Genomic DNA, 23,555 nt, shown 5'->3' on the forward strand with positions numbered 1-23,555 from the left:
AAGGACTAGAAAAAGTGAAGAAGCATCAAGGAAAGGTGAGGAGTGCTGGAGAGAGCAGATGTTTAAAGCAAGAGCTTGACAAAATAAGCAGGTGATGTGAGGAAGGTTAAAGAGAACTTAATGCATGGTTGTTTCTTAGAGTGTGTGAGGGAATAGCCAGAATAGCTAAACACAGGGAAAATATAAAAATCAGAAATAATATTAAGAACATAACAAACCAAAAGCCTAACTGGAATCTCAGGTAGTAAAAAATCATGCATTCCAGAATGTAAAGTCCACTAAAACCCAAACCTTTGAAAATCAAGAAAATTAGTAGAAATGTAAGGTTTAGAATGTGAGTGTTTATTTCTTAGAGAAATACCGCAACATGCTTTAAAGTCTAAACTTTCAGGCTGTGAGACAAAGATCTGCATATGAGACAATGCAAAATAGTCCCTTAAGGAAAGGTATGGGAAAAGGATTCCTCATAACCCTGACATCTTAAGAGCTACCCCTATTCCACCTAAAATATTCCCCTTCGCATAATCTTCCTTACTTTTGTTCTGACCTGAAACCCTTTCTACACATGCCCTGCCACTCTGCTAAACATCCCTACATGAAGTTTATTTTCTTTCCAGAAATAACTCCATTACCTGAGTTGTCTTTCAGAATATATTTTCTTAAAATAGAAAACTGTCTTGTCAGAAAGAGATTGAAGCAACATGCCCAGAGATAATGCTCAAGTGGCTGTTAAGAGTAAGATCTATACATAAAGGGCCTGGGGGAGGCTGAGGAGCCAAACTGGGCTCTTTGAACAACTGGAAACACATGAGAACTTGTTGATATAAAATCTTCTCAGTTTTGAAAACCATTAGCTTCCTGTGATTAGGAAGTGACAGTCCAGACGACCTGTAATCTTCTAATGATATTTTCAATATTGTTTCCCTAAAGGGCCTTAAGCCGATATAAATGGACATATTTTTTCTGAGATAAACTGCGACATGGTTTTTTGATCTACATCTTGAGGAAACTGCATCTCATGTGGAAAATTATTCTGCTGAAATTCCTTTGACAGGTCTGCTTCAACCTCTGCAGATTGAGCATAGCAGAGAGCTTGGAATATACTCTCCAGTGGCTTGTACTTGGACTGCATCTAACCAGTCCAAGAAGAAAATGGCCCACTCAAAAAAAACCCCAAAACAACAAACAACAAACAAACAAGCTCAGAAAAGGTTTGGCGAGTTTACTTTCAGTCAATTTTTTACGGCAAGCACCATTTTGGAAAGAACTAGAGAGAGATTTTTTTACCTTCTGCAATACCAAATAGAGTGGTAGACTATGAAGAAGCTAAATAGCTTTTTTCTTTCTTTTTGGCAGTGAATTCTATCTTGAAATACAACCGAGAATAGAATGAAAATTGCAGGATAAGACATGGAAAATCATTCATTCTTCTCTACTGCTTAGGCTACCTATGGAGTTCTCTGTATAATTATAGAGATAAACAATAGGAGTTGTTTGGTGGACTGTGGAACTAATAGTTTTATAAACTCATGTACTCCCTGTAACTATCCACCACACAACTCCCCATCCTCTGAACCTCCTTTTTCTTATACCCAGCCTGTATGAGCTTCAGATCTTTTGTCTAGCTCCAACATGGTGCTAGGACAAGAACCCAAACCATACCCTCTGCACACACAACTATAATACTGCTAGAAACTTCATGTCCTCCGTGTACTATAACCATGACCTGACCATGAAGCAAGACATGTCAGAAGTTGAGGGTAGTCTGAAGCCATGTGTATACAAATGGGTAAACTGACAGCAGTAAATACTAATAATACTAGCTGATTTTCTGTTAGCATCTCTAGTTAGGCACTGGTTTGCAGAAAACACTGCATAGAAACTTAAGGATCTTTTGCCTTTCTATCAAATATGGATGAAACTGCCTAGCTGCTTCACAAATTATCAGGGAGATGAAGGGAGAGAATAGACAATAGAGAGATAGACAATAAAATTAAGAAGCCTTATTTTCTTGGGAAAGTGGCTAAAGAGTGGCACAGAAAATGGAAGTAATCCTGGGAAGGGAAAAAAGAACAACTAGAGTGAAAATATCTCTGGGGAGAAATTTAGTATAAGGAAATTAAATGTTGCTCAAATGAAAAAAATATAAATAGCACTTATTATTATTGCAGTAGTAAGACTTAAAATCATAAGAAAGACAAGAAATGAAAATATTATGGATGTTACAGCAGCATTGCTTGGCCGTAATGATGTATAGTACAAGTTTTATGGACTATAAGTAGTACATCAAATCACATTTCATCAGAAAAACTACAGCAAAAAGAAATATGCAGGTATGGTGGAACAAGACTGTATTTGGTTTAGAGTCCAAAGCATTTCAGAAATTAGTTTTGGCATCGCTAACATCAGCCCCTAGGCATTGAAGACTGTTGTTCAACTTCCATTTAAAAAAATAGTCAAACACTTCTACCTGGAATATCTGTGAAAATGAAATACTTCAACAAAGCATGGCCTTTCTTATCTAGTCCTAGGCTGGAACTACGTGGAACTAGAATTTCTTGAACACAGCAGCAGCAGCTTGGGTCTGGAAGCAGTGTAACAGCCCTGGGGCAACCTCAGATGCAACAAGCCTTGCTGGAGCCGAGGGCACGCACCAGGGTGCTCTCGAAGCCCTGAGCATCTTCCTCTGGGACTCTAAGCACCTCTGCTGGTCACAGCTGCTGTTAGACCTGAGCGGGCTTCATGTAAAGAAAGATCCTCAGCTGCCTTCACACTAATCTGCGGTATAAAGTTGCCTCGTCTTTCATTAACTCAGCACTGTGCAAATGCTTTCTATTGCTCCAAGCTTTATACGGGTTTTGAGATAGGATTCATAGGGTGTTATATTTACACTCATAACCCTGTTAGCTGGAGACAGCTATGCTTGGAGCTCATGTGTGTGTTACTGAAACCATGGCATGGATAATCATAAAGCAAACATAATCCAGTCACTGATAATAATGAATTTTAGTTGTCCTGTTATTCTTTTGAAAGCCTATTCCAGAACCTCTTGCATCTGAGAGGCAGAATGCTAATTTCTATCTAATATTTCATCCAATATCCACCATCATACTATTGAGTTTCACTATATTCTTATTCTAGTGCTCAAGATCTTCTGATTGCCAGTGCTTCCAAACCTGTGTACCTCCATCTAGCACAAAGAGAGTAATTAAAACTGGAAATAAGATCAGTCCTGAAGAAAGTTTCCTTGCAATCTCCCTCCAGGCTGAAGGAGGGATTTGAACAATAAGTGCTTCTTATATACCACTTAAAATTTCTTTAAATACACTCTTCTCTGTTTTGCCTTTTTATTTCTCATTAGATATAGCACTATATCAAGTACTTTACTTAAACTCCAGATCGAGGTCTACCTATTTTCTGTTTTCTAGAAGATAAGGTACCTTATCAAGGGAAAAATATTTCTTTGGATTGTCACAATCTACCCACCTTCTATTCCATCCCAATTTTTACTTTTCTTCAAGCCCTTAATAATTCTTTTCTTAATGAATCTTTCCAAATAATATTGTAAAGCATTGCATACTAGTGAGTTCAGACCAAAGGGTCTAACATACTAGATGACTCTTTTAACACATTTTTTCCTTCCATTTCACTAGAAGTGCTACGTCCCATGGTGTCTACCATGGCGTCTACCATCAGTCCCATGGTGTCTGTTTTTCAGTTTGAAAACTTTATTATAAATTTTGGCTAGTTGACCTTATTTTCACATTTAGTTCAGTCACAGATCAGGGATAGAGATCATCCAGCACCCTAAATTAACCACACAAAACTCAATTAATTTTGCTATCTCTTGTGACAGCAATACATTTTTCCTTCATATCTCAGTTCCTACTAGAGCCTTTTCCCTTCTCCAATGTCAAATATAATCATCGTCACTGAACACTAAAGCAAATTATTCTTTCAGTTTAAAAGCCATACCTAGTTACCTTTTGTTCCTACTGTGTCCTATCTGCATAGTAATTATAACCTTTTATTACTGTCTTTCTTCTCTATTTGTTTCAATGTCTTTTTTTTTCAATATATATATAAGCATATATATATGTAAAAAAAGAAGCTTGACTTTTGGCAATTTTTCAAATTTTTACTACACCCATCTATCTTTGTATGAACATGTATGTTAAAAAAAAAATCATATTTTCAACAGCTAGGGATAAGACTAAGCAAACAAGTTTCTGTCAATACACATGCATAAAAACTGAAATAACTATTTAAACACGACAAAAATTGTGAAAACATAAATAGTAAATATTTCCATTTTATTAAAAAAGAAGACTGAGAAAGTAACTAGAACCTGACATCATTAAAACAGCATAAGAAGGAAGCTGACTTTTTTCACTCTACTGCATCTTCTTCCTTTTGATGAGGTTTGGTTTATTATTTGATTTCTGGGTAAAATAAATGAATAGAGTTCCAGTGCTTTTGTTACTCTCAGCCTGCTCAGACAACTAACAAGTTAGTGTCAAAATTCCTTTCTCATGCCTTCTCTGGCTCCAGGCTTTTATAGAATAGATATTTTGCCCTATTAGTAAACCACTCCTTAGTTCCCACAAAAGATGGCTCTTACAAACCATCAGGCAACTCTGAGTGAAACAGACCCTTTGCGCAAGATCTATGTATTTTTATTTCTTATCAGAAGTAAAGTAGGATCCTACTAGCTTGGGTGGTTCCTCGCTGCTTGATCAATTTTCATCTCATTATGCCCAGCACTAGCTTGCAGGGTTAGCTGATAGCCAATGGTATGCGAGGCTTGACACAGAAGAGAAAAAAACCTATTAAATTTGATCTTGCGGTTATCCCCAGAGAACAACAACAAATTAATTTACCCCTTTATTAAGGAGGTTATTGAGGGCAAAGCTATTTGCATTTTACTGTCTGCCTCTTTTGCACATGGATATTACCTATTAGTGCGCCATATTTTAATGCACTATTAGCCTAAACCCAATATTTGGGGACCTATTATATTGGCAGTTTAGTTTTCTTAACTATGTTCCTGTAAGAAAAAGTAGTGAGAGAAAAATGAAGATTAAATTATTAAGATATAATTCATTTTTCTGATTCTAAGGCATGATTCTTTTATGCTGCTTATTCCAGCTAATGAAAATCAGATTTAATTAGTTTTTGGGATTTGACACAAAAGGGCTTAATAGCTTTCACAAAGGATTGTAGAAAAACATTTTCTGAAAGCAAAACCTTGCTAGCTATTTGAAAATGTAAGACAGGAGAAAGATTGACCAAAGTGGTTGGGCATATAGGAAGGAATTATTTTAAATCTCAACTGAATTTTATTTTTACACATCAAATTTTTAATAGGAAATATTACAGAAGTTTCTCTGTCTGAAGATCTCAAAATCTGGCTATAGAACAAAGAGTGGCTGAGGCAAAGTTTAGATATGTGAAGTTAATACGAATCTGACTTTTTCTTTTTAGCTCCCTGTCCAGAATAAACTGAGCTAAAATCCCAGGACTTTTGGAGCAAAGACTATGAGCCCTGTGGGTATCAAAATCTTAGTCCAAATTTTATAGTTCAGTTTCATTCCCAGTAATCAAGGTGGTCAGAATTCCACTTTTAAAATTCAGTAGTAAATTGTTCTACATATCCAAGGTTATGAATAGTTTTCCAGCATATTTTTTTTTTTTGGGGGGGGGGGGAGGTATTTTTTAAATATACTCATATCTTGCTGTCTGAGGTTTATTACTTGACCACAAATACATATTCCAACATGAAAAATATGGGATTATTTATATTTTAATTAACAAGCTAATGTAAATTCTTTTATCTTTCAGCCCTGTATACAAGTATTCTCATAGCCTAATGTATTTGCATTTATGCACTGCAACTTGCTGTCACACTGCAATCTCCTATGTCCACTGAAAAAATGAACTTTAATGTCAACTCAGGAAACTCTATTCTCCCATGTTATCATTAATTTCAAAAGTCCCAAGGCGCAGGGATGTGGCATTTGGAAAAAATATTCTACATCATTTTAGGACTGCCAGTATGGTCTACTAGACACTTTGGCTAAGTTTATACTAAAACATTAAAATGTGCTAGGACCCAGGCCAGACCACTGGAACTCAATCATCTACGCAGCTAAATAGTCGCTGGCATATTTGAAAGTCAATTGAGAGTCAGTTACGACTCTCCCAAACAATTTGCAGGCACTACTTGGAGGGTAGCATGAGTCAAACACCATTCCCACTCAGCATCTAGGATGCAACTGTTCTGTTTTAGAAGATAAAATGATTTTACAATATCAATGTAGTTGTATTAGTTGGGCCTGAGGCCAGAAAATGAGTTCTGGTATTGTTTTGTGTCTGTGACAGAGGTAGCTTCTGAGGCCACAGGGAAATGTCATATTACGGTTGGTGACCTATTTGTTTGGGCATATTTGGCAAACAATCATCCAAATGATAAATCACTGCTTTCTGACAACATTTTTTAAATTACCCAAAAAAGCCAATTTATTTTTTGGGAAAATGAATGCAGGGCTTGAACTTCAATCATTTGAAATAAGATTAAAAGGCATATGGTAACTGGAATTTTCAAAGGGATATATATGATCTGAGTGTCCAACTGTATTTTGTTGTCAGAAAATATCACACAAACCCACAATTATTTATAGTTCTTTCAAGCTACAAGGTTAAAAAGGGTCTGCAGGTTACCTTCTAGAAAGATTCATGCCAAAAGCCAAGAAATCTCTGTCCTAACAGTAGTTGTCATCATTTTTAAAAGATTAAAATGACTTGAGAGATTTAAAAAAGGAGTATCACTGAATCCTAGCTAATATATAGGAACACATGTACAAAAACTTGCAGAACACAATATAGACTGAATATATTAAGAATAAAATCACTTATACATAAGCTAATGGTGGTTGACCAAACAGCAAGAGTTTCCATTTCATCAATTTTTTTAATAAAAAGTTTGGTATAAGTTTATTATTAACAAGAGGGTAGAAAGTTGAATGGAAAATTCTTACTTATTTAAGTCCACCTTGGAAAAATGTGCTGAAGGAATGGTGGAGTTGGAAAATATTAAGCAACAATGGGCATCGTGGCAAAGAATAAAGCCAAAAGACAGGAGAGGTGAATGCCTGATATGTAAGTTTCAGAAACAACATGAGGTGATTTTAGCCCTAGTGAAATTAATCCTGAAGACACAGCATTGTCTGTTTTACCATACATTTGCATTCTGTTATTATTATTTAATTATTAGAAAGAAGTAGACAAAGCAGTGTCTCTACATACTTTTGAGTGGGACAAGTTCCACCCTCTTACTAAAATTTTTGGGCCCCTGAAAAAAGAAAAGCTTGTTATGTTTCCACTTTGATTTCTGCTGAGCTCCCTTTGATTAGAGACCATATCACCTTGGTGGTCATCACTAATAGACACCTTTACAACTACTTTCAACAAAGGACTGACCAGGAGTCTTGGCAGCGGATAGGAAATTTTAAGATGAAAATCTAATTAGTAAGATCCTCTGGAAGACCCCAAACGATTATATTACCTTAAAAATGTTTAGTGTAAATAATCAAACACAATCCTTTACTTCTTACACCCCACATACAATGGTCAAACTCGTCCACATGGGCAGTTTCCTGCCCATGATTTCTGTAACATCATTACCAGTCGGTGATCCTAAATGCCTTTGCAAATATAGGGAAGGGCATTTAACAATGCTTTTTGTAGCAATTCATTGTAAACACTGCTGGGCATGTTAAGGGATAGATATATAAAGTTTAGGAATCATAGTAGCATTGAATCAAACTCTACACTCTTTCTCACCAGTTCTGTTGACAGAAACACAAGGAAGGACCTTTGATTTTCTGCAATTGCTGTATATTCTCATTAGTCATCCATATAAATTACAGATTAGTATTTAGCAGTGCACATACATGCACTTCAAGAAAAAGCTTTCTCTATAAACCTTTCTAAATTTTCTTTCTCAGTTTACAGATGCTTTAGTAAGTTTTAGACTTGATCTTTTATTATTTATTTATTTCTCCACTTTTGTGACTATGTGCAGAAAACTTTGGATTTTTTACATTTACAAATGTAGCCTTACTTGGTAATGAATTTTTGAAGTGGGTGTGTGTAGTATTCAAAAAACCCAACAACCCAAACCACCACTTGAAGAAAAAATCTGGGACTGTTTACTTTAACTTGACTTATATATTCTGTAACAGCTCATAAAAAAATAAAAATCTGGGTCTGATGCTATTTAACAGTACTTGTATTCATTTGACCTTAAAAATGCCTGACTATTCCAATCTCTGGGGAAAATATACTTCTCAAGAATTCTGCTACAGGAGGCAAGTCATTTATAAAAAGTAATGTATTTTACATTTTGTGTGATAGAAGTTTGTGGGGTTTTTTTGACTAGCTAGAACAAATTGGAATCTACCAGTGTTTTGGATATGTATGAGTCATTAAGTAGGCAGTATATATTACTATACAGATATCTGCTTTTAATCAAGAGTTAATTATTTTTGAGGATACTTGATTTTAAAACAACTTTTTGAACAACACCTACTTGAGGTCTTGGGAGGGTTCTGCTCTGATATGGGGTGTCTCCACAGAGTGCCCAAACACTGCCCCTTCCGTGCCTAAAATACATAAATAAAATACAGTACAATTACTTGGGAAAATAAAAACACATTGAAAAGTATGACCACAAATTGACATTTTTAGGAAAAAATATCTGATTGAATCCTTTGTTAATGACTATCAATGTTTATTCATATTTATATTTGCATTTCTATATCAAAATCTCGACTGACATCATGTGAAACGTTAGACTTCTGCTTATCAGTAGATGAATTTCACATACAAATCTGAAAACATTTATAGATCAAACTTTTCAGCACTTTTCAGTTTGTTTGACAGAAACACATTTTAAAAGCGTCTACTATTTTTTGCATTATGCTCATTTTGATTACTTAAATTGAGATGCCAAGCTTTCAAAAGTTTTGAAATAACAGCCTACCACCTGAAGTTGCTAGCCTGAATCTCAATATCTGATGGCTTCAGAGTTTCCTTCCATCAGACCTTTCTCATTGAAAATTTTTGTTCTCAAAGAAAATAAAGAGACTTATCTGGAATGTCCTTTGGTTGTAGTGTTGGTAGTGGACGCTCATGTATCTATTACTGGGCACTCAAAATCAAGGGAAAGAAAATGGGTAATTATTTCCTAAAACTGAATTGATTCTCTATTGAATTTTAATTTCTATAAGTAGGTCCAAGTTGCATATGATAATTCCACATTTTGAATTAATTGACCAAGATATTTCATTTAAAAATTCCTTTTCAATGAAAAAATTAGGGTTCTGATAAATGTTCACTGAAGTTATTAAAAAAAAAAAAAGACAAATATTTACACAATCCATTTTTAAATGCATTTTTTTAAGGAGAATGAAAAAAGACCAAAAAACCTAATAAAGACCTGATTACAGCAAGTTCTGTGTTAAAATAATAGAAAACTCAAGAAACTGACATGTAGTGAAGAGCACTAAAAAATCAGTATTTCTCGTAACTCTCAGGCACAAGGACTGAATGCATAAGTCATTTATACTGCTCAATTTATATATTTAATATTATATATATATAATATTATATATTTAATAGATAGCAATAGCGTACCTGTAAAATACTCTACGGGTATGGAGTATCCAAGAGAGGAAGAGGGGATTTCTGAGAGTGATGAAGTCCTAGGTTTTCATCTCCAGAAATCTATAAGCTTTATAAATACCTTGCCAAAGGATACTGAAAACAATTTCATTACAACTGCTGCTTTGAAGATCTCACAAGAAAACAACCGAATCCACTTTCTATAATCAAACTTTGCTGATTGTTATGGAGAACCACAGGAGGGAAAAAACCAGCATATCTTTTATCTAAATGTATTCACAGAGGTGCTGTGCAGAATCTGCTTTTTAAACCTGACATTGCCTTGCAATTCTGCTACCTATAAGAGACAGGCATAGTATGTCTGTGTAGTCAAGGCTTTCTGTCACTCAAAATAAATCTCACCCCCATCTATAATGGCACACTAGAAATTCTATGGAAGCAGAATATCAGAAATCAAAGAGTTTGCTTCCAGATACCGTTCACCTTTCTCATCAGCAAAATTAAATACTTTCAAAGCCAAGGACTTTTTTTACTTTTGAAGGTGGCAATGGTATATGAAGATGTAAATAACTGAGCAGGATGCAGAATTGCCAGTCTTTACTTATGAGAAGACCACAGATGTAACGTTTGAAAGAGCAGAATTAATGCAAAGATGTAGAAAACATCACTGTAGTACGGGTCAGACACTAAATCAATTAGAAGTGCCAAAGATAATATTAGGCAAAGACTGATAACAAAAGATAAATGACAGCTGGTTCTGAGCCAGCATTAGTATTTCCTCACTTTCAGCAGCATTTGTTTAAAAGACAAGAAGGCATTTCTCCCCTAACAAAATAAGACATTTGGAAAGAAAGACCATGTTTGTCCAAGCAGACTGAAAATCCAGGCAGGTAGAATTAAGGATAAACTGGTATAATTAAATAAAATATAACTAAAACTCAAAACAAACCAAACACGCTCCTTTTGCTGTTTGAAGATATAATCCCACATATGTTTTCTTCTCATACGGCCTCAAAAGTGAAACTATAAAAGTTCCTGTGGTAAATGCTTTGTCCTCAAAAAATATGCTATCAAGTTCAAGCATATCTCCAATTCCTTTATACTGGAAGAAAAGCAGGCACTTACAATTATCTTGTTTTTAGTAAAAAGGGTATAAAAGATCAGCCAGCCAGCCAGCCAGATGTGTTTCCAGCAGTTAAACAGCAGGATCAAGAAAAATGGAAAGAGATTGTACAGCAAATAAAAGACATGGATCAGCATTACTTAAAAATACAGAACAGAAGAAAAACTATAGGAAGGTATTCTTTAGTTTTTTAATTTACTATATGTAAATCTGTAGTGCTTTGATGGGAAGTTAGATCATGTAGTTCAGTGCTGCTTAGGAAATGGTGCTACAAACATACCTTTCTATGAATAATAAATATAACAGTATAAATCAGGATTCAAAGTGAATAGCATTTTTTTTTAATGAAAGAAATATACTTTACATATTTAATAATTTACAATGTTAAAACACTTAATTTTTACAGAAATAAGACAAGGATTTGTTAACTGTATTCCCTGACTTACAGAATCATAACCAAGACCTACTTTGAGATCAGTGAAATTCTAGAGAGAGATGAATGAACACAAAAAAAGAATAAAAAGAAAAGACTTGAACCTTCAAGCCCTTTCAAAAGGAAGCTCAAAAGCTTTCAAAAGCTCAAAAGGAAGCAGTTAGGGAACTGAATTCAAAGGAACATGAGTTAGAATGGATAGCGATAAAAAGTGAACCTTTCAGAGGAAATAAAATAGCAAGGGCACGGAGTATGTGCAAAGGATGTAAAATCAAAACTGTAAGTGTAACTGAATAAAATTACTCCTACCTCCAGCTTCCAGTGGAAGAGAATGAGTTAAGTAAAGACTTCGCTAAGAAAGAAGCATCTGTGAAGGCAAACTACTGGTCAAAGAACACCAGTCACTATAGAGGTTGCTGGAGAAAACTCAGTAAATAGCATGAGTCAGGCAAAAAGGCCAGAAGTCCAATTCTGTATTTATAGAGAAACCTCTTTATGCATAGAAGATTTATAAACGCCAGCCCTTTAAAGCATACTTTTTTGACACAGAGCAAATGAAAATGACCCTTTCGCTACAAGCAAAACTAGTCACACGTTCCTGCTGAAACTGAATATTCAGAATTCAGAGACACCAGTGTAAACTACTCATTTCTGCTCAATTTACTGGTTCCTGAAATTCAGCCTTTGGGAAATGACAAAGTTCATAAAGACAATGGAAGTACAGCATTGGTAATTTGGTGCCAGATTATATTTGCTTATGTATGTGCATGCTGAGAAATTTTGTCGTTTATTTAACCAGCAAATAATCTTTTCGTAATTTATGAGTAGCTCACACAACAACACTGGTACCTTTCAGTAGCTTAATAATCGACTAGCGGGAGAAGACTGACACCTGAGCATGTTGATTAGCAGAGCTAATTTTTTTGTGAAGAGAATGCTGGCTGAAGAGTTGATGAGCCAAGAATCAAAACCTAATAAATTATTTTGCTGTGAAAAATGAGCCATATATTGGCATTATCCCACTCATTCACATTATTCTTGTAAGCAAATCACCTCAGATGTACTGACAATGGAATTGTGTAGCATTTTGATGTGTACAAATTAGATGGCATTGCAGCGTCACAGGCACAGCTGAATCTTACTGCCCTGATCTTTCGCTAGGTTTTTTAGAAACATCAAGTAACAATATGATGGAGTCCTAAGATTGCGCAAGTATTGGACTGTAATGCCAATTCTCCCTCTGAGTTAGAGAGTTTAAAGAAGAGTTTGTAAAATATTTATCATTTTTGAAGCTTCCAATTTTACTTGTTGCAAACTCATTATTAAGTTAAAGCATCCACAGGTTTCACAGAGAAATATGAGTAATTAATAAAGATTGCTTTACCATTGAAGAGACCTTCAAAACATAGACTTTATGTTCTTAAAGTTTAATTGCAATAAAAAAACCCCTATTCTTAATTCTCTTACCATGTGTACATAGGTAAAATTTAAAAGTGCCTTTGTGAGATTAGCTAGCTGTTCAACACTGAGACCTTGGAAGAGCTGATCACTGCCAGACTAAAAAACCAGCCATATTCAACTAGGCAGATCGATGATCATAAAAAGACCACAGAAAATGCTTGTTGCTTCTTTTTTAAAAGCCCAGTTATTATAATTTATCTTGGGCTGATTAGGACCCCAAAGGAGTCATAATGCAGCTTCTGGACCACATGTTGGTTGTGCAGCTCTTCAAGACTTTCAATTTTAATAAATCGCTTGAAATGTAATTTAGCTAGGTACTTGTATTAAAAAAGCACGATGCAACTGGATTTTTGCTATGGAGGTGTACATAACTAAAATGAAAGTAAGTAGGTTATTTTATGAAAATATGATTGGCATGACTGCTGGGATTTCAATCTTGCAGAGTCCCTCATCAGCAAAACTGACTAATGTTAAATAGGGAAGGTTTCAGGTATGATACTGATGTGGTGATATTGGAGGTATATTATAGGTAGGAAGCTGTAGTATGGCCTGAATAGATGCAGCTGTTCACTTGTAAACTAAAGCATGAGCATCGAAGTCTTCAGAGATAAAGCTGTTATTAAAAAGTAAATTCTAAAATGAATGATTTAGATTCATTACTCAAGGCCCTTGAAGATGACTAATGTTTGATGCATATTTTCTGTATGGCAACCTCACTAAAGCCAGATTTCTACTAAGCCTTTTATTTAGATAAGAAGAATGAGTTCCCCAATAAATTAAAATTCAGCTTCTTCAGTGTGATAAATTTTGATCAAAGCAAATGGCAACTCCAGAAAATACTTGCAAAATTGCAACAGTCAGTATTTGTCTTCTTAAATATCATCTTAACTTCTATTGAGTACAAACATTTGGAACATTGCTTCCTAATGGGGGGCACTTAAAACACCTCTTGTCTTGCAGTGCAAATGAAACTGGATTATGCCTATGTGTTCAGTTGCTCATCCACAGACTTGTTTGAATGTTCACATCCAAAATCTATGTTTGGCCACCACTTGGTTTACTCCGCTGAAAAAGTGAATCTATTTGAATAAAATTTGGACTGAGCGTAGTAGTAACATACTTCAATTAATAATTGGAAATGGCTATTCTAAATGTTATTTCTGGGATGAAAAAAGTCAATATGTTTAAATGAAACTCCTGAGAAGCCACATTAAAATTGAATATTTCTTCAAAACATGAATGAAATTGAAAAATATATAAGGGGTTTACAAAGGACAAGTTCTTAAAAATAATAATTTTCATAACAGCTTTTACTTTTTTCCTCTATGATGTATGACAGATGGAGATACACATGACAATAAAAATTAACTACAACTATTTTCTGCTTGAACTGATACAGTCTCCTTGAAAAATTACAACAGCTAGGTTTAAGAATAGATATAAAGTTTACGTTTAGATTTCACAGTAAATAATTCCTAAAAAACAAAAAATCATCTTCTTTTCCTAGATATATATGACAGTCTGGATTTCCATTTTTCTTAAAATGGTGGAAATGATTCTGGGTTCACAATAGTGGAACACAGAGCAAAAATTGTCCTTGTCTACATTCAAAAAATTGAATTTTAATGGGATTATTTTTATATTTAATAGATCAAAAAGACTGTATTTTCACTTTGTTGTAGAAGATAACTGTAGGGTTTGGAACACTCAGGCTTATGCTCTAATGAATAGTTAATCAGTTACAAAACAGAATTGCTGTTTCCTTGATGAAAAATGAATGAATCAATGAATGAGAGGACTATCAAACAACAATCAATAGCTTCATAACCAGGGGACTCACCTAGGATGTCAAAGAATGGGACACGAACTTGGATATCCCGAGTACAAAATGAAGGCTTTAACTTCAAGGCTAAGTAAATTACCTTATAATTTTATCTTGATTTTTACCAAAAGCAGCGTCATGTATTTGTACAGAATACTATGGAAAAATGTTAGAATCTGAAGGGGGAAAAATGTGAGAATGAGAAAATTATTTCTCACCTAGTTTCAAGAACAATCAGCGATAACTTCCCATTTCAAAACTTTCTGAAAATTCTAGAATGTACTGCTGCCTACCTACAAAACCTAGCCAGGAATGTCTCTCTAATTTGCTTCAAAAAGCTCTAAACCAAAGAATTAATGATTAGCTTTTGATAAAAGGGCATTTGCCCTTCAGTTAAGATATTCCATAAATAAATGTTTTTGATTTTGAAAAGTCAAAAGCTCAGAGGAATTTATCAGGAGTTTCTCCATTCAGTCTAGGCATCTCATTAGTTGCCTAAGTTAGGAGTACAGATTATTTATATTTTATTTATAGCCAAAAAAGAGTAATTGGCATTTCTAGAGGTTAGTTAACTACCAATACTGGCCTGAGACTAGAGCAACAATGCACACAACCTAAGCACCCTTGAAGCTTTTGCCTTCAACATCTGGTCAGCAGTTGACACATCTGAATTTTATCTAAATTGGGAAAATTTGTTTGGAAGCCTCACTTTAACTATATCAGAAGTCATCAAAGTTACCCTTAGCATTAAAACTGATTCATAGGTTGCCTTATATAGGTTTTAGTGGCCAGTTCTTTATGCCATACGTAAATGTGCATTTATTTCTGTTCTGTACTTTGCCATTACTGCAGCATACTAAAAAATCGTTACAGTTATGTGATAATTACTGCTGCATTCTTACAATTTAGTTAATTGGTTTATTTCTGCAAAAGGAAGCCACAAAGCCACAGGACTATTATCCAGATTTTTGAAATACCTCTACTATAGCATTTTTACTGTATAGGAATTAGCATGCCATTGATAAATTATAAACAAATATTTAGATAAGTGCATTTGTGCACCCTACAGAGGGCACTAATACACATATTAAAAGTCCATCATATGCAAGAATATAGTATGTATTTAAAAAGTCACTGTAAAAATGCCTTCAAATACTTCTGAATTCATGAAAAAAATGAAAACGTGAGAAGAATCCTCACATGTATTTCTACAATGCTGAAACAGAGATACGTTGATATAATGCATTTTGGTGCCTGTTAGACCAAAATGAAACAAAAATGTTAGTATCTCCAATTATTGAAAGTCATAAATTTTTTTTGCAGATATGAGAAATAAAATGAAGCTATAATATCAGCTCCTCACAAGGTTGTTAATAAGTTTCTATTTGATATTACCACTAGTTATCTTGATTATCACCTATTATGACTGTCTTTTTATTCCTGCTCTTTATTAATGTTCTGGTTTTCTCTCTAGAAGTAAATTACACAGATGAATACAGCACATTCAAACCTGGCATTACCATAATGCAAAAGGGCAAATGACTTAACTTAGATAAGTCTTTACTGCAGTTTTAAATGGAAATTCTGCAGCTGTGAGAGAGAGGGTGAATGTGCAACAGTAATTTTGTCACTTAATATTCTCACCTTCAAGTCAGCATACCAGTGAAGCAAGCCTTTTAATTTAGCAACAAAATGGAAGCAGGTGTATTTCAAATCAGTTAACTGCAATGACTGTAAACCACTAACGGTCATGTTAGCAAAGGTGTGCCTATGTGTGATCTGTATTAATCACAGGAAAGACATCATATGTTCTGCAGGAAAGGATAAGATACTAAAGCTTACTACAATATGCTAAAGTTGGCTGAAATACGCATCTTTTGCCAAAGACTCAGATGTTTTTGCAGGCAAGAACCACAAGAGAGTTGCCACATACCTTGCAGGGGTGGAAAGAGGGTTTATGGCAGTAATTTACTGCCAGCTCTACCACTCCATTTTCAAGACAGGACTGAGCTGGTCACAGAGTAATTTACCAGTGCCGGTCTCAACACTCCCTTCTATGTCACCAAGGAGCAGTATCAGGATATCAGGACTCAGGTTACAACCACAATTCAGATTACCTGACAAACCTTGTAACAGCCCATCTCTGCTGTGACCCTTGTGGCATAACCCTAGACGTCTTTGCTCTTTTACTGTTTGTGAGGCAGGTGAGACTCAAAAATCACACTCTCGTCACTGCTGCAATACACCTATCATAAATTCACCATAAGACTTTTAAGGTTTAAGCACTTTTCATTGCTTTGCTACAAACCAAGGCATGCCTGGCTAAAATTAGCAAAGCAGGCTTTACTTCTTCATGAAAATTTGGTGTGGTCAGCTGCCAGAGAAACCTGTTGTTCACTTCCTCTTAGACATTAAACTACATTATGTTCAGGTACTTTCAGAATAGAATACTGAACACCGGGCACCAGGATTGTCATGTCTAGGGAACAGAATGTCATACAATTTGACAGTCATCATTAAATCAATTCTTTTGCTTTACCATTTTTGAGTTAAAATTACAGAAATAATGTATTTCCTATGTCCAGCTACCAACAAAAGACCTTACCAGGTTCAGAGATAGGTTAAGAGACAAAAAAGAAAACCTTTCTTATTTTGCATTTTCTTCAGATCAACTCTAAGAGGTATTTCTCTGTATTATCCAGTTAACAAACTGTCATGATGCTTAGCAATCCAGCCTTTCAGCTTTCACTGAAGAGAACCTTACTTGGCAAGACCTCTATTCTTATATTCTTAAACCTTCCACAGGAATTTATTTCTCTTAGATTCAATCTTCCTTGTCCTTTAGTCTCCCTCTGGCCTCCAGATATCTTATCACTGTAAGTAATGTGTTCTGTTTTTTTCAGCAGGATACTCCCTCTGCTCCTTTCCCTGTTTGTATTAAAAGTTCCTTTTAAATTCTATACTAATTTTTCACATTAACGCTTTGCCAAAATGAAATTGTTTTGAAATACTGTTAGTTTTGCTGTCATGAAAAAAAAAAGAAGAGTATTTTCATTAACACTTCAAATTCAGAAACTCTAATTGGTCTTTTGCTTTCATCCTAAATCTAAATATAAACCAGGGAGGCAAGGCCAAGAATGACAATGAGAAGAAAAAAAATTGCAACTATAAAAAGCCTGAAAACAGTCCTGACAGCTAAAACATGAAACAAGCTTGTTGATAAATACTCTTTCTGCACAGTATGCTTTATCTATTGTGTTTTCTCTGTTCCACACTGAGAGTGTAAAAACAGATTTAAAAAGTAGTCCATCATTTGGTAATGCTGCTAAGATAAAAATAGCAAAAATAATACAACTGGTTTGCTTGACATGAAAATAAGTCTTTTTAAAAAAGGTATTTCCCTTTGATGTTTAATGAGAAAAGACTTTCAGATGCTACTACCAATCCCACCTCATGCTTTCACCATAAAACAGGAAAGGAAATTTTCAAGTGAACCTAGCCTTTGGCAACTGCCAGTATTTTGCTTTGTTGATCTTGGATACATCTTCTGTCTTAGCGTGATATCCAGGTACTTTGAAAGCTTTATGTGCTGCTGTATCTAGACCTTTGACCACCATAACATCTTGCTTTGCAGCAAGTGATGCAGAAAAAGGACATGAAAAAGCACTATTCCTAGTTACACTGTAAGTGGTGTAACCTACAGTACTTGCTGTCACTTCTATCACGCTTTATGTATCAGATTGGTTTAGAATGATGATGACTTAAGGGCAAAGTCTCCACTTGAGCTAAATGACATTTTGGCATTTGTAAAGGAATAAGGCTGCCTGGAAGAACTGAAAGGCATTTGTGTGTGCATGATTGTGTGTGTGTGTGTGTGTGTGTGTGTGTGTGTGTGTGTGTGTGTGTGTGTGTGTGTGTGTGTGTGCTTTGCGTGCTTAGATCTATGCTCTGGCAGTCTTTTTCTAGCATGCTCACAAAATATGTTTCAAATGTTTTACAAACCTGCTACCTAATAGCTTCAAAGGAAACCAAGATATTTGCTAAAGAACCATAAAACTGAATTCTAATGCTTTCTAAGTAGGAACGGCGAGATAAACATATCCCACTGTACCCATTACTGATATTAGTGTTGACAGGATCAATACAAGTGCTCTTCATATATGAAAACAGAAAATTTATGGTATGCATATTCACTTCAGTTTATCTATGAATGTGACATATACCACCAGGAAACATTGACATGTAGGTTTTAGTGTGGGCTACCAACTAAGGTATGATGATTTCTGAGAGGAGAGGTCTCTAGTTGCTTTACCTTGCTAAGCTCATTCACCCTATCCCTTCTTGCAGTGAAGTGTGCTTATTCATGCAGCTTTCTCATCTTCCCCTCACTGTACAGAATCTTACTTAAAAGTGAAGTTGAAAATACATGCCAAAAGCAACTAACTTCTAAAACACAAGTATGGGAAATACACTATGCAAAGAGGAACTGTACACAGAAGGAAATAAAGGACAGGAGAATGGTCCCTTCTTATGGTCAAAACCAAATTCCTTTAATTTTCTCTCCACTAAGATGAAAGGGTAGCTGTATAATATTATTTTAGAATGTCAACGTGGTTAACCATGGATGCTTTAGTTTGCCAAGATATGATCAAAACCAGCCACATTTGTTGTGTGTTCTTCTGTTCATATAGTTCTAATGCCATTTTGTGAATTAATCCTGTGAAACAACAGTATTTTGTAATATTGCTCTTTGTTTCAAAGCACTGCAGTTTGGCACTAACTTTGCTCGGTATCATACCTACGAATGCCCACCTCATCAAAGCAGTTTGGACCAGTATACTTGATTGTCACATCATTTATTCAAACAGGAACCAAAAAGTCTGCATTCCTAGATTAGCATAGGTTTGGAATGGAATATCCCCAAACTCTGTACCTCAGCTCAAGTAAAATGAAAATAGTTAATAAAACCTGACAGGAGATCACTCAAAGAAAAAATATATAATATTAATTGCACACTGTTATGAACAATTGTACAGTATGAAATAATAATGTAAAAAAAGAATAAAGATTTAACACTTATGGAAAAAATAATAAAAATTAGAAATGACAGTCAATGAAACTAATGAGAATGACTTTTAGAAATGTATCAAGCATAAAGTATATGCTAGTGAAAGTAGATTAATTGAAAAGCAGAGAAGGAAAGTGAAAAGATAAATTTTCCCCAAGGAATTTAAATAAGAAATAGGAAGAGGTTCTTGCTAAATTATTTATAAATTAATAAATGGGGATGCTAATTAGTGCAGAAGGAAAACCAAGCGACTCAATAAAATCTCAGCCATGGTCCAAGATCCTAAGAACTATATTTATTACTCCAGTCTGGCAAAGTTCCTCATGGAATGCTTTAGCTTCAGTGGTACAACTTGCAGGACAAAAATTCAAGCACACATTTAAATGCCTTGTAGGATTACTACCAGAATGCTTAGATATTGGCATTGCAAATTCAAACCCAAAGGATGGGCAATGTAGCTCTGAAAAATGTAAAAGTGCTCAAACCAATGAGGCAACTAAAATTACAAACCGTGGGTGAGAAAAATGCGTATTTTAACAATCCATATAATTCATAGCTGCTTTTAAAAAACTTTGGTGAATTTAAGCATCAATTTAGTTTATTCATTCAGGGCTCATTCTTGCTCCTATACAATTAAAAGGCAAACCTTATACTGATTTCAAGCTCCAGGCTACTAGTTCCAGTTGGTGAGGCCTGGCAAGGATGGATAAGAAGCATATAATCTACTAATTTCATAGTTTCTGTAAGGTCATAGTAAATAATATGCACATTAATAGTAAATAATATGCACATTACATTTATCAACTTTAAATGATTCTCCCATAAAAATAAACTTTTTTTTTGTGGAAAGAAACTTTTTATAATTTCTGGTATAAATTCAAGTGTGAGGTAGGGTTCCTTTAGTGACTGATTGTTCTGATAAATACAAGCTCAAAAAAGCCCAAAATATTAGTTAGTCATAAGGTATTAAAATTCAATAATAAATAATATGAAGCATTTAAAATTATTTAAAACAATAAACAATTCTATGTGAATAATACAGCTATATGTGACATTTAAAATAAAATTAATACAGAGAAGGCTTCTTTTAAACAAGCAGAAACTTATAAGAAGTGTTGCTGCCTATGATAGTGACAGCTGCAAAGAGTAGGACATTACTCCTAAGGTTAGAAAGAACAAATTTTATTGAATTTATTAAATTTTATTGAATGCTGTTGTCTTTACCTGTAACTTTCAAAGAGGGGATGTTCTCATTACATGGTGGTTGCCCTCTCTCAGATTTCCTTCCACCTTCACACGCTCAGTTCCTCCCCACTGATCAGCAACACTCCTTACACTACTTTTTCAACACTGTGTCATCCTTATAATCTATAAATCTTTTGTACAGTCTGCATCTTGATCCTTTTTCCCCCTAACATGTCTGTCTCTGTAGTTAAAAGAAACAAGAGACACCCAAACATTCCAAAACCCTGTCACCAGGCACCTGTGCATTAGATGATTCTTCTTGTTTATAAAAAGCTTCATCTGTATAATATTTTTGGTTTGGTGGTGAACATTACCACATAGTTTCTTTGCCTTTTCATCAGTATCCATGAAGTATAAAGCCATTTGCATTTTGAATCTCAGAGCAGTTATACATTCTTCAGATGCATCCATTTCTGCCTGGATATTGAGTTTTTTTGATTTATTCTCTTTTTATGAGATGATTCTTACCACATATAATTTCATTTCTTTTAGAGAATATATGTTGAGTTTTGCCACTCTTCCTTCTGGAATTTACATTACCCATTCTGAATTCTTATACATTTCTATCTATGCTTCTTAATCTTCATACACACATACACACTTCTGTACTTTCTGAACCTTGAGCAAAGCCACATTGCTATATACTTTTAATTCAAATACAAAGGGCTATATACATTGATGATATTTTTCTAGAGCCAAAATCATGGCTTATTATGTTTGTGTCTTGGTGTGCTGAATTTAATGCTGTCAGACACTGTGAAATGTAAACTCGTCATTAGCCACAATGAGGACAGGAATTTAAATTCACAACATAGGCTGAAGGCTGCAGGCCATATTTTTGTGGGTGATATAATATTTTTTCTGGAGTTTCTTCCTGTGGGTGAAATTATTTCTAGCTTATAGGACTCTATTATGAATAAAGCTTTGAGACGTATTGCAGAGCAGAAATGATTTGAATCTGTGTTTTCCACAGCTTTGACTGCATACCTGCTTTATAAATAGATCTATAGATAACAGTGAAGTCCAAGTGTTACTGGTGAAAATCTGCTAACTTTTCCTCTGAGTAAAGATTTTTTCAAACTGTGACTGCCTTGGATTCAAACAGTACCTCCCTGTGAGGATTTCTGTATTCTTTCTGCTACTTTCTACCTAAATTTAGAGTCAAGATCTTCTCGTTCATTCACATAAGTTTTGAAAGTATGATCTATGTCATGACATATTGTATAATCTTACTGTGAAGTTTACAGCTACTAAATACATTAGCTTGTACTGAAAGTTGGGTGAAAAAATTGCCTTAAGATTGGATAAAAATAAAAAAGCCACTTTGTAGTAGTTTCAGATGGGATTCAGAGAAAACAAAATGCAGTTCTGACATGTATTAAATGGCTCACAGTAAGAGGTACATCTGTATATTTTTTGGGAAAAGCCAGATGCTTGCAATATTTCCTAAAAATGTAATAGTATTCCTCCTATTCTGAAGGCTTTACAAATTGAAAACCAAATCATCTCATCTTATAACATCTAATGAGAATACTGTTCTAGGACAAAGCGAGGTATTTTTGGCCCGTAGTATCATCATCATAGGACAAGTATTTGGAGCCAAATACTCTTTTCATTGAACCTAAATCCTATAGTGCTTTGTAGCGTGACCCTTATCTCTAACAATAGAGTTTTGTTTCCAGGCAGAAATAAATCACAAGCAAGTACTCTAAGGCAAAAGAAGAAAATGGGAATGCTGGAGCTCCTTTATGATTCACGTTTCCCTCCTGTGAGTAGCTGTATCTCAAAAATAGAGATAGGTCTGACTGCTGTAATTTAAATGTGCATTTTCAAAACTACCAAAGCCTGAGGGCATGTGATTGTCAGGCTTAGCTCAGGTTTTAAGAGTTAGAATTTTACTACAAAATCCGAACCCAATTCATATCCAGTTACTGCATCAAAACCTTCTGAATGTTTAGTGAGTGTTTTCCAAACAAGCTGGTTTGGTTTGATTTAAGAGTTATCTCAGCTTACTAATAATGGGGCAATTTTCCACTGGGCTTTGACCCTTACATAGGCCATGTGGATTGGCCTGGTATCATGCAATTCAGACCCTTCAAAACTAGAACTACTTTAAATTGCATCTCTGGACACTGCACAGTCCTTCAACAGCGAATGTGGAATATGACTGGGAATATGATGCAGATATTGGCAGTTTTGCCTAAAAATATTCATTCTTACATTGGTCACAAATACCCAATAACTTAATCTTGGTGTCAAAGGTTTAACCTGAAAACCAGATTCAATCTGGAAGTTAGAATCAGTTTCTGGATCAATACTGCTCTGTACCAGAACAGAGCAAATAGTCTCTCTAACTCTGGGAAGCTGCTGGCTGTGTTCTGCAAAGGAACAGCTCAGACAAGTACAGAATCAGCTCAAAAACGTAAGCCCTATTTAATAGAATTAAATAGATTACAGCCCAGAAGAAGAGAAAAGGATTAAAATCTGTCTTCTCTTATAACTGTTGTTATCATGAAAAAAGGAAGAAAAAAGTTGAATATGGAAGGAGAGGCATTCAGAAAGCATGGATTATAGAAAGGTTGACTCTCTAGGTAGAGGATGATTTTCCTCTACCTGAACATCAAAGAGTGTCATTTTGCTGGGGTTTTTTCCTTCCTTTTTCTTTCTCCTGCCTGACTATATGCTGGCTCCTTCTATGTCTCTGTCTATAGAACAGCCT

The 23,555-nt window shown here is 34.9% G+C and overlaps 1 protein-coding gene across 2 annotated transcripts in view; it reads right to left on the reverse strand.

Annotated features, from left to right (window-relative positions):
• SGCZ (sarcoglycan zeta) overlaps positions 1 to 23,555 on the reverse strand; it is a 230,977-nt gene that overhangs the window by 16,820 nt on the left and 190,602 nt on the right. For both annotated transcript variants that reach the window (XM_075499215.1, XM_075499214.1), the window contains one exon: positions 8,591 to 8,663. In XM_075499215.1, coding sequence (XP_075355330.1) covers positions 8,591 to 8,663 — 73 coding nt within the window. The remainder of the gene's footprint in view (positions 1 to 8,590; positions 8,664 to 23,555) is intronic.

Source organism: Mycteria americana, chromosome 4, assembly GCF_035582795.1.
Source record: "Mycteria americana isolate JAX WOST 10 ecotype Jacksonville Zoo and Gardens chromosome 4, USCA_MyAme_1.0, whole genome shotgun sequence".
Classification (NCBI taxonomy): domain Eukaryota; kingdom Metazoa; phylum Chordata; class Aves; order Ciconiiformes; family Ciconiidae; genus Mycteria; species Mycteria americana.